General features: G+C 35.8%; 1 protein-coding gene across 2 annotated transcripts in view; it reads left to right on the forward strand.

Annotated features, from left to right (window-relative positions):
- ITPK1 (inositol-tetrakisphosphate 1-kinase) overlaps positions 1–13,457 on the forward strand; it is a 137,172-nt gene that overhangs the window by 92,359 nt on the left and 31,356 nt on the right. For both annotated transcript variants that reach the window (XM_087872792.1, XM_087872800.1), the window contains one exon: positions 6,239–6,356. In XM_087872792.1, the coding sequence (XP_087728918.1) occupies positions 6,239–6,356 (118 nt within the window). The remainder of the gene's footprint in view (positions 1–6,238; positions 6,357–13,457) is intronic.

Here is a 13,457-nt window from a genome sequence, read left to right on the forward strand (position 1 = left end):
AGTTCTAGGAATTGGCTCCTGAAAATAAAAAAAGTTACTGAAGGGGCCTGTTGAGTAAAAATTGGAAGAGAAGATCTAAATCACCAACATATAAATTATGACTATGATAATATTCATGTTTTGATTCTTGCTATTTCTTGTAGCACATGCAGATGATTGCACATACTACTTTCACAAATATGTTGTCAAGCTCCTTATAGCAATATATGTCAGGAAACAAAATTTTCAGTCTTATTAAGCAGGCATGATGGGATTAGATAATACCTTGAAAACCAAATATGAAAATTCATTTATGAGGGAACATGTTAAAATAGGGTCTATGGGGACTGATTGACTTTCTCCCTCACAGATTCTGTAACTGGTGGACTGAAGCCTTATGAAGAGATAACATTAAAATAACCTTCCATTCCTCATTTGCCATGTTTGGATCAACTCCCTTTTCTTTTTCAGATTTGGAAAATACCATTACATATCCTTCTGCAAACAGAAGCTCTCTGTGCACCTTACACAACCTCCAAAATTAAATTTTGTGGTATTGAGAGCCCTCCCCTGACAGCACTATTGAATTTTGGTGACTCAGTTGCTAAAAAAGGTGTCATACTGAGATAGAAAAATAGCACACAAGTATATAAGCCCTAAAGTAGACCATAGTATTTTTTTTAAATCCTCAAAAAATAGATCATTCCAGTCATGTTTGGATGGAATGAAACATTCCTATCTCTTCTCCTTCCCTGTTGTACTCCTCGGGCCACTTACAGTAAATAGTGCTAAATGCAGCTCCTAGTCATCAAAAAGTAGCCCATTTATACAAAAAAGCAGGAAGAAAATACATGTTTTCGCTGATTTTGTCCTGCTGACACCCATAACTATATGCTATTCTAAGAAACCTGCCTAGAATTCCGCTTTTGGAAGAATTATTTTGAAAACTCTGGATCTATATTTTTTTTTCTACAGTATTGCTTGTTCTTTGTAGATAACTAGTAATTAGTTTCTTGTTCACCAAATGGGATTACAGAGTATGGAATGCAATATAACCTTTGCTATAAATCTTTACCCTAAAAACAATCCACTATCAGGATTAAGATTACTATTCCTCTATAATTTTTTTTCCCATGTGAAAATAACTGAACTGGTCTCCCATGAGACTTAGCTGTTAACAAACTGCCTAAGGTAATAGGTATTCATCAGTTTTATTCCTTGGGCCTAACTAAAATAGAGATACAGATGGAGAAATCCAGGGTCAAGCTAAAAATATGCAATGCCTTAATATAGCCATTTTATTTTGCTGTTGCTCAAGGGGGCATTTTCCTCGCTTGCATTCTAAAAGTTGCATATTTCCGTTGATGACATGGTCACACAACTGTTCATTTATTGCCAAAGCCTGGAAAAATACGGTGCCTAGCTGTATTTCCTTCTCTTTCTCCCGGATATGTAGAAAATTAAAAGCAAGCTTGTTTCTAATAGAACAATGGCATTGTAATCATTTTTGCCTTGTAGTTAAAACAAGATTTGTATAGCCTTATTCTTTGGAATTGACTTTCTGCCCTCTCAGACTCAATATGATAACTCAAAGTGGCAGGAAGCTAACTTTTTAACTGTTTCTAAAGTATTACATGTTGCTCCGTAATTTCTTCACATTATCTCTTTCAAATTTAAATGAACATATTTCTGCAGCCTGTTTAGTGCCGAACTATTTTAGCCCACTCTTTTAAGGGAAAGAATTACTGAGCAACTCTTCTCAGAATTAAAAGGCATCCAATTTTATGTTATCAATGCTATGTTCCAGTTTAGGCTCCCATGAAAGAACTAGAAAGTTAGAAAATGATTAGCTTTCACTCAATTTGAGTCTTCCAGGTATTTTTAATTCCCATAATTCCGAATTTGGGAAAGATGGACTGGACTAATAATGTCTAGTCAGGAATGTTTTTACATATTCATTAAACCAGCAACGAGTAATGTTTTATGGGCAGAAGCCACACCTGAGTTTCTTAATCTATTAGTGGGCCACAAGTCTTCTGCTGATACAGTGATTTTCAGCCTCTTTTTTATATATAATTTCTGAGTTTAGAGGGAAGAGAGTAAGAGTGAGGATGGGAATGTTTCCTCTGTAAAAACCCTTGTATTGTCTTTCCTATCTTTAGTTCTGTCTTAGGAGGTTATTGAAAATCACCAAACCTAATTTTGGTGGTAAAAAAATTATGTCTATTGGGGAGCTCCACATAGACTTGAGGCTGCTTATCCCACCATTAAATTATATGTGGTTCATCTACAGCATGTGCATGCAGATCCCTCTTTTGTGGCATGTTTTAATGCAAGCAAAGAGCCTCTTTTTGAAATGGTAAAGGTTGCATTTCCTTGTCTGTGCAGGCAGAGACAATGCATCCATTAGGGCTGTCATCAAAGAAACTGTACATACACATATATTTGTACAGTCTGTCACCTGGAGGCCACAAAGTGGCCCCACCAGCCTTGCAAAGGTCACGGATGCTTTAACATTTCAGGGACAAATGTTCCACTAACACATTTTTAAATCTCCTCTTTCAAATGTTCTTTATAGTCCTGCTTACATGCATTCATTATCATTCCATCACAAAAAGAATTAATGAGTTTAATCAGTACTGTTGCTTATATGCCTACATACCAGTATACATCCATACAAATATATCTGTCATGCTGTTTACTTTCAAATAAGAACAAAGTTATGGAGAGTGCAAAAATGGGGGGGGGGATGGGGGGGATAAGGTAACATAATAAAAGCATGACATAAACAGAAAAAGAAACAGCTAAATGTAGCTTATACAATAATCATTCACAATATTTCTTAATGGCTTACTATCTTTATTAATCATACTTCCTTTTGTTACGCCCATACTCTGCTTTATACAATACCTTTTGTTCTTTACAATTTTCACTTGCCTCTTTTCTGAGTGTCACATCGGCAACCTGCTGGTCTTCCTCTTTCACTCCACCCATTCATTCCTTTATATATTTATTTTGTGATTCGATCCTCATTTGTTCTCCTATGACCAAGTCACCTCATTGTATTTCTTTCACATTGGTTATTCATTTTTTTTTATCCAATCCAAATTCATCCAGGGTCTTTTCATTCCTGTCCATATCTTTTCTTGCTTTAAGATACACATTTCCTAATTACCCTATGTTCCTGCTGCATCCAGCTTATTTTTATTCTTTTGCTAACATACCCAATTTAACTTATGTAAAACAAACTGGGAAGACTCTCTGGGAGTCAGACAGCATATACATTTAATAAATTATTATGGATGGTTGCACAGTCAGAGGTTTAGACTGAATTTGGCATTTTTGTCCACCTATTGAGTCCTTCCCAAGGACCTGGAATAGACAGATGTTGCTGTTTAAAAATATTAAAAGTATCATCACAAGATGTAAGCTGTTCCAAGCAAAGCTATCTTTTGAAATTGACTGATGGTGATTTTGTCAATGCTGATGGTGTTCAAGTGATAGTCAGTTGTTTTGGAATTGCACCCAAGGCATCTATTACTATCAGTACTATCCTTACTTTTGTTTACTACAATCATTCTACTTCTTTGTTTCATCTTTGTTATTTTCTCCAGTTTTCTTTTCTTCTGTCTTCTGGGAAAAAAGAGAGAGAGAGACTGAAAAAATCATACAGCTACTCCATAAGCATTCCCATATTTCAACATTTCTTAATTATCTACACCTGGCAATTTCTGAATTGTTCAATATTCTCACAACACCTCTTACTTCCTTTTCATCATTTTTTTCTACATTACATTCTACAAAAGTTGTTTTGGATCTCGATAAAGAAGCCTAAACAATTATTTCTATCAAAATGGCTTTATTTTGTCTTGGCTTCTTTTAATCTTTTTTTTTTTCCTTATTTGGTTTGCCTATACTCTTTGTAGCTATCTATCCTGACCCCTCAGGTGTGATATTTTCATGGACCATGGGGACAGACCTTTTCTATCACAGTCCTACTTCTCTGGAACAGCATATCTCTAGAACAGAGATGTCAAACTCAAGGCCCAAGGGCCGGATTCAGCCTGCAGGGTGCTTAGATCTGGCCTGCGGGGCCGCCCTGGAAACAGCAAAGGACCGGCTCGCAGTGCCTCTGCCAGCGAAAACGGAGCTCCATTTTCTCTGGCAGATGGTTGCAGGAGGCCATTGCAGTTGAAAACAGAGCTTGCGAGGGCCACGGGCAGCACTCCCAAGCTCCATTTTTTCTGGCAGAAGGTTGCAGGAGGCCATCACAGCCAAAATGGAGCTCAGAAGCTAGTTTCACTGGCAGAGCGCTCGGGCCACCACAGGTGCCCTCAATACGAGTGATGTCGAGCTGGCCATACCCACCCTGGCCACACCCTCCCCAGCCCCCCAAGGTCAAACACAATCTTGATGCGGCCCTCAATGAAATTGAGTTTGACATCCCTGCTCTAGGACATCCCCAATTCTGATATAATTTCAGAAAGGCATTACAGCTTGGCTCTTTTGAGAGGACCTTTTAAAGATATGGACTGGTCAATCCTGAAGAATGCTGGTAGCAATGGTTGTAGGTTTGTTATATCTTTGTTACAATTTGTAATGTTTTGTTATATTTGTTATTGTCATTTTTTAAAAAATCTTTAGATATGGAATTACAAGTTATTCAGAGTAATTTTTAAGTGGAGCAGCATATATTATTAAATAATAAAGAGTCATGAGTCTGGATTCCTACTTTCATATGCACTTACAGCTTAGATGACATCAGGATATTTTTCTTAAAAATAATTGTCTTTCAGGTTTTAGTAAGATTTCCACAAAAAAAAGACTTGAAGATAAGCAGTTTGACATACAGGTTACATTTTTAAAAGTAGAGTTATAAATTGTTCATTCCCTTTTGCAGCACATGTTTTAAAAAACAAAATTATGGAAATTCACCTCTTCACTAAGTTTACTGTCACTGTTCTTTGGCAAGCAGTTCTGATGATTCACAAATGAAGGAATTGCTTGTTGATTTTCTATGAGCTTTTTAAGATACCTTAATAAATATCTGTCCTGAAATCCAAGCAAAGGTTCATTTTCCCAAATATCTTTATTTTTTTTGTCTAGATTACTGCTATCTGGTATTAAAAATGTTATAGAAGGAGAACACACACACAGTATTCAGATTAATTTGATCCTACTGCCCTTTAAATGTTTTAACATGGAGTTGCATATAAATAGAATCTGTATCCTTGCTCTTCTGGCATAAATAGCACTAAACAGATTAAAGACAGAAATAAAACAGTTGAAGGTTCGGAATTGATTTGTATTTTGGAGTCAGGAGATTGTTAGTGGGCTTTTTTTTAATTATTGAAGAGTTTTAAAAATATTTTTGAATTTGCTTTTTAGAATATAGATCTAGATTAATCAGATTAAAGATGTGACATATTGGTAACTCTGCTGAACTTGAGATATTACATAAGTGATTACATTTTGCATACAGTCTTAAGTCTCTAGGCATCATTACTATAATTTTTTTAATTCAGGCATGAGTCTAACTTCATCAGATGTTAATGGTGCCATTGCTACCAAGATTTCATAGTTGTTGTATGAATTTAAGAAGATTTAGATCATCCAGTATTCTGTTCTCACAGTGTCTGGTCATGTACTTCTGGGGAACTCATAATCACAATGTCAATCCATCACTTACTGCTCCAGTAATGGATATTCAGTATTTGGCTGTCTAGCTTGGGAAGTGTTATGGCTATCCATCATGATTATAGCTATAGAAAAAAGTATAAATTATTTTAAATTTAGTTATACCTAAATTGTTTTAATATCTGCTATTATTAGGCTAGTGTTCATTGCAATGAAAGTATCACCAAGGTTCAAATAAGGCTTTTTAGCGTATTTATTGTTAAGAAAATTTTGTATACAAACATAGGAGGAATGAGAGGAATTATAAATCAACTCTCCCAGCTTGATGTCTTCCAATTGTTTGAAATTGCAATTCATACCATCTTTAGTGGAAATTTCAGGAGTTGTTATCCAACCTGTTTACACATACTATACATTCACCATATTCTGTGTCACTTTAATTTTGGGATATGGCTGAGAATCACACCATCTATTACTTAAATGATTGATATGATACTACTTGAAATCCAATTATGGTTAATTGAAGATATGCTGAACTGGAAGTAACTTTCTATCATGTACTAAGTTTCCAACAGTAATTCTTCTCTGAAGAATATCACATGCCATGTCTTCATTTCCCTAGGAATATATTGATGCTCATCCTGAAACTATAATTCTGGATCCTCTTCCTGCTATCAGGACATTACTGGACCGATCAAAGTCTTACGAACTTATTAGACAGATAGAACTGTATATGAAAGGTAAGCCTCTAACCTTTTTATTGGGAAACTAAAAGCTAGTGGTGGGTTGGTAAAACTTAACTACTTTACATTTGTGTTTGCATATGGAGAAATACACTCCTACTAAAAGGAAATTGTTTATATCTGCAAGAAATACCACAACTGGTGGGACTATAAAATAGATAAAGCATATCCAATAGTAGATTTTTTGCATACATATATGCATACATACATGCATGCATGCATACCAGAAAAAAAACTGAGTATAATAAGATATAAAAATAAATAAGAACATAGATAATAACATAACTTAAATTCCATCTAAAATGGCATCACTGTTCAATATTATCTAAATAGTAAGTAAGATATTGCAATAGACTTTGGACTGGACAAATATGCCACCCTTGCTATCAGTGAAAATTGCAGGAATCAAAATGTTCTGTGCAAATAGCATCAAGAGTTTGAATGAAGAAGATAATTCCAAATACCTGAGTCTCCTTCAGGCTGACAACAAAGTCAAGAAGAACATTAGTAGTTAATACAACAGAAGAATGAAGATCTTAAAGTCCAAAGTCAGTGGCAGAAATGTCATTCAATTCCAGTCATTAGATAACAGCTGGAAAGTGAACTTGACTCAAGCAGAACTAAAAGCTCTGGATAACAAGACCAAAAAAATAGTGACAATGAATCATGCCTTTCATCCATGCACAGATGTTGTCAGAGACTATTTACCAAGAAGCATAGGTGAATATGGAATGTTGCAGCTACATCAGTCAGTTGAAGAAGAAAAAAGGCTAGAAAAAGAATATCTGAAGGACATAACATTCAGGACAGAAAACATCCCAAAGCTAGAATACCAGAAGGGGTTACTGAGTAGTGGGAAGACCAAACTACAAGAAATAACCAAACAGTGAATAGCAATAGCACTTAGACTTATATACCGCTTCATAGTGCTTTACAGCCCTTTTTTAAGCGGTTACAGAATCAGCCTATTGTCCCCAATGATCTGGGCCCTAATTTTATTGACCTCAGAAGGATGGAAGGCTGAGTCAATCTTGAGCCGGTCAGGATTGAAGGAATTGAACACCTGGCAATGTGAGCAGAGTTAGCCTGCAGTACTGCATTCTAACCACTGTGCCACCACCACTCTTATATAATAGGAAAGTGTCATGGCAACAAAAATTATTACATGACTAGTACATAAAAAAACCTAGCAGAGAACAAGACCTGGTAATGGCTAAGAGCCGGAAAGTTGAAGAAAGAGGCAGAGAGGCTAATTCTGGATCCATGAGACCAAGCCTTAAGAATAAATGAGCATAAAGCTAGAATTGAGAAAACAGAAACAGTGGAACATCTGGTTAACTGCTGGAAGAAAATCACACAGACAGATTACAAATAGTAGCATAACAAAGTAGCAACAACTGATGAGACCCCAAAATAGCCACAGATAAGTGTCTGCCATATAACACTTCAGACTTTTTTAATCAGAAAGACAAAGTATGGATAGTGGACATTGCAATACCTAGAGACAGCAGAAAAAAATAGAACTGGATAAAATCACAAAATATGCAAATATAAGTAGAACAATTATGGCAAAAGATAGCATCTATAATAATAGGTGCCTTGGTTGCAATTCCAAAACAACTGGAGCACCTCCTGAACACAATCAGCATTGACAAAATCACCAACAGTCAATTGCAAAAGGTAATTTTATTTGGAACCAGTTACATCCTGTGATGATAATTTTAGTATTATTAAATAAGATCTATCTATCCGAACAGCGTGGTGGCCTAGTGGTGGAGCTCTCTCCTCACAATAAGGAGGCGGTGAGTTCAATCCTAGTTAGTGGCAGATATTTCTCTCTCTGAGCGCAAAGAGAAAATATCTGCTGTGAGCTCCACATAGGCATCAGGAAGGGGATCTGGCCAGTAAATGCTCTACTCCATTCAGTTGCCATGACTCCACCCCGATGCAAGGGATTACAGAGTTGTGATACACACACACACACACACACACACACACACACACACACACCTATCCCAAGGTGTTGGGAAAGACAAAAATGCCAAATCCAATCTAAATATCTGGCTGACTGTGCGACCAAGAGGATTATTTGTTCAGTTGTAAGGCCAGATACAGTAAAATATCCAATAGTAGAACTGTTCCATATATGCGTACACATAAATTTATGTGTACATTATTTAATATCTTTTAAATTGTTTTAATTTTTGTATGCTGTGTTTTTACTTTGGCTGTCCACTGCCCTGAGTCCTGCTGGAGAAGGGCGATATAAAAATCAAATAAATAAATAAAATAAACACACACACAGATATCAGAAAAACAATTATAAAGATGAATAAGAATATGTATAAAAACAAAATAAAAGTAGTATTATAAAACCCCTAATACAACATTTTCCACCTTGGTCTGTTGAGTCTACAATTCTCAGAGTACCTCTTCAGCATGGTTGTGGACAGCCCTAATACATTAGATATTTTTGAAATATGGAAACTTCTGTGATTATATATATAATTACAGGTAATTTACAGGTAATTTACTTTTAAATGCTGTAATCTTGCATATTTATTTTATGGGTAAATTTACTCAGCTAATTTTAGAAGTATGCTCACAATGTTAATAATTAGAATTAGTTTTTAACTTCTTTAGAAAGAATTAAAGGATAGGTGTGCTGGCAGTCTGGTCCATTCACAAATTGGAGGATGAATGACTAAGATAGCAGTGCTTTTGAAATGAATGGAAAGCAGTACAATGAGTTTATTTAAAACTTTTAAAGTCTTCTAAGATGAGTTTGATAAGAATAGACTCTGCCACATCAGATTCCCATCTATTTCATTACTAGAAGCCAACAAAATAATCTACATCAGTTTTCATATTTATTCAGTTTCAAGATGTTATCATTCTGTTTTCATTTTAAGAAATAATGAAAAATGATACTCTGTTTCCCCGAAAATGAGACACCCAAATAATAATAATGATAATAAGCCCAATCGGGCTTTTGAGCGCACGCACTAAAATAAGCATCTCCCCAAAAATAAGCACTCCCCAAAAATATTTAAGCGCAGAGCTGGAAATCAGGTAAGACGGCAAGAGGAGCCCCATCTTGCTCCACGCACCCCAAAATAATAAGATCTCCCTGAAAATAAGGCCAAGCACTTATTTTAGGGTTCAAAAAAACACAGGAAAACACAGTATTTTTGTATACATTTTCCAATCTATATATTTATTACTGAAAATATTTGTACTATTATGTATTTTTAATGCTAAAACTATTGTCAGATTCGGGTTAATGTCAGGGTTCCGAGTAACACCCCCAATGAAAGAAGACTCTGAGACTAGAAATTCCTCAAAGTTCCACTTTATTAGAGATGTCGGCACATCTGGGAAAACCCGAATCTGAAAGCTTCCAGGTTTTCCCCACCCAGTTGAAAGTTCACACCCAAAAAATCATCACATGGTCCAATCCATTCTTCCAATGCAACTGGAGACAATCCCCAGCCACTCCCATCCAGGTGCAGGCATATGTCCTTGACTCCCAGAGTAAGGAATGTTGTTGTGGCTAAATTTCCACCGCTTCAACAAAATACCCTCTCCCAATTTTCCAGGCTAAAAAATGTGACAGTCAAGAAGCTAAAAGAAAAAAATGGCTTCCAAAACTGACAACTATATTGAAAAACACCATCTCAAATACACTCTGTCTTCTAGTGTAGGAATGAGGAACATGTGACTCTCATGATGTTGCTGCACTACAACGCAGTATTTCTTACAGTACATAAGTAATCACTATGCTGGCTGGGGCTGATGAAAACATGAGCTTTTCTTGATTTTTTTATCATAAAAAACAAATTTAATACAAACTTATCTCTTTTTAATTTTACACTTTATGACATATGCTCTTTTTTACTTGCTAATCACTGACAACAGTCTTTTAAAAAGTTTCACACTATCTTCCATGTGTCTCTTTCTTAAATATATTGGAAACTCATTGAGTATTATCAGCTAGCTCCTATTGCTATATACTTCCCCAACTATCAACTTGTTTGTATTTTTTCCAAGCAATTTCTTATTATCAAAGTCAGAATAAATGTTTGTAGAAAATATGTATTTTTACACAGTTGTTGCTTTGCAGGGGAATTTGTGGTAAGTTGAGCATGGAAAGCGCATGGATGTACATTAAAATATATTTTCCTCCTCAAATTTATAATTGGTGTTTTGCAAATATATGCAAACATCTTCTGCTGCTTAAAATAAGTAACAGATAACGGGGGAGGGGACCTTAAAAATGTTTGTATTTTATGAAAGGAGAGTATGTTGAAATCTATGCCATAGTCAAAATACTTCTGATTATGTTGAAGATTATATTCTTTGGAATGTGGCTACTGTAGAAACAAGCTGTCACAAGAATTCTTTTACACCTGCCAAAACACAATCTTAAAAATTATACTGCATGATTAAAGAGCTAAAGCCTCTAACTGCAGGGTATTACTGGGTTCTTTTATATCATAATCTCTGGTTCAATTTAACATTTTTCCTACCATTTCAAAAGCACATGCACACACACACACACATACATCCCTCTGCCAAGTAATGATTAAATGCATCCACCAGAAGATAATTAACTTGTAACAGCTGTATGCAAAGTTAGCATTAGATGTTTTAAGTCTTGACATTGCTAATTTTTGTGGTATGATAGTTGCTTATGGTAGGTTGTTGTCATTGAGTAATTCATGCACATAATACCTAAACTAATCTAAGGCAACAGAAGGCTCTTCAGTCAAGTTATCCAGCCTTACAGAACTGGAAACGACAAATCACTGCTCAAAGACAGAAAAAGAAATAAGAAAATATGATTGGTTGACTCATATAATTACCCTTTTTGGTAATTGTGGGCCATATGTAATGTCTTCAGAAGGGAGATAGAGTGGGGAAAAGTAGCAATGAAAAGTGGGTGAGGCTGTGTCCCACATTGGTAAGAATGGGAGTCTCAGGAGGGGCTTGCTGTGTAAGCTTCAAGTTCTATCAGTACTTGTTCAGATCTGTTTTTGGTTTTCCACCATCTTATCTCTAAGGAAGATACTTTCAGTTCCTTCGTTGTCTAGGTCTTTGATAAACCAAGGAGCCACTTGCAGGAATACTCTCTTGGCAAGGGCAGATTTTACAAGTGCAATCTTTTCCACGTCTCTAGCCTTCTCTAGATTCCAGAAATGACCTTGGCATGATACGTACCGTACATCAAATTCTCAACAAAACTCTCAAGCATTCACTAGAACAGGGGTCCCCAACTCCTGGGCTGTGGCCTACTACTGGGCCTTGGCCCAGACGCAGCAGGTGAACACATGCATGTGCGCAGCTCCACTTGCAAAAACAGTGGGTGTGCGCACCCAGTTCTGTTTGTGTGAGCGGTGGGTATGTGTGCCCATCACTCACACAAATGGACCTGTGCATGTGTAACCATTCCGTCTCCCCCTGCCGGTCCCTAAAGCCAGAAAGATTGGGGAACGTTGCTCTAGAAACTCTGGAACTACATGACTGATCATTTTAAAGGGTCCACACAAAGATGTAGGGTGTCAATGATCCAGTGTCTGATAAGGAAATGGTTTGACTTAAGAGAAAGAACAAATGTCAGTGTCTTCAGATCCTGTCCCATCTGCTCCGAAATAAAGATCTGGCCCAGTCACCTGTGTTGGGATTACAATTATTTGTGACAAAACTCCAACATTAATATACCATGAATTTTATCTGTGACCTTTTACATTCAAAAGTTTCTGAACTGTACTCTTCTTTGTCCATTTATAAACTATAGAATTAGAATTAACTTGACTATTCAAATGCCAGCATCAGATTTCCAGAGACCAACTCCCCTGTGTTGAAGTACTCTATCCTCTTGCTTTGATAACCATTTTTTTTTTTATAAATCTATTGTAAATGTGTGTTAATTACGACTTTGTGTATGGTTGCTATATTTTCCTAGTTCTTACTTCTTTTCCTTTTCCACTTTGTGTGCACCATTAATAAAGGCTTATTTGAATGATAAATTTGAAAATCTATTAACATGGAATTCTTTAATTCAGTCTTTTCATACTGGCTAAGAATTACTGAAATCTTACATATTCAGCGTTTATGAAAACGCTGGTCTGGCTGTCTAAAGTTCAGCCTGATTAGATCTAGAATTAACTCTTAATCTCAGTTTATGACATGGCACTATTCTTTCATTCTTTATCACATAATGTCTCCGGTCATTATTTTCTTCTAAGAAAATTACACTTTTGCTATATACCTTAAATGGGAGCACAACTATTTTGTGCTTCTCTCTTTACTAACTCAGTGTTGAAATTCAGTAATGTTTACATTTCCTATTTCTTCCACACTGATTTGGTTAGGAGTCCATGTTTCAGAAGGCTGTTAAAATGCTAAACACAGGATGACAAATTTATGCTTACACATTAACTTCAAATATATTTAATGGTGGAAAGAAAATTTGTAGAAATTTTGTAAATATCTATACAATTGTTCCTTACATGCAATAGCTGCTCTTAGTTACTTACCATATTTTGTAGTTAACGCCAGCTAGTTTGCTTCTACGTATTGTACAGCTAAATGCCAGAAGATCATAGAATTTACATTCAGTTGTATCCTGTTCTTCTGTTGATGAGTTGTTTTTTTGATCAGGTTATGAATTGAGTACATTCTTAGATAATCCTGTCATTGGTTTGAGCTGTGATTAGATGGCATTCTGATGTTAGGATGAAAAGAAAAAAACAGGTTGAATGGAATTATCAGAACGCTGCATTTTACCTATAACTGTTTCATCAATATTTTAAAGTAGTGTTTTTGAAAATCTCTGAGAAAGGATTACTGCTTTGTGATACAGAGGGATGATATAGAAAAGAATGGTTGCCCCTGCATGTGCACAGCAATTAATACCTTCCTCTACTTTGTATATTTCCCTTATTTATCCATACTCTCTTAAATCATTTAAATGTATTGTAATACCATCATTTTTTTAAAACAGCATTACTTTTTTAAAAAACCTCCCTAATTATATTAATGCTGGTGCCATTCTTCCTGCTGTGATGAACACATTAATGAATTTGTACGCTTTAA

Source organism: Pantherophis guttatus, chromosome 1 (genome assembly GCF_059756535.1).
Source record: "Pantherophis guttatus breed Tessera chromosome 1, ASM5975653v1, whole genome shotgun sequence".
In the NCBI taxonomy this organism is placed as follows: Eukaryota; Metazoa; Chordata; class Lepidosauria; order Squamata; family Colubridae; genus Pantherophis; species Pantherophis guttatus.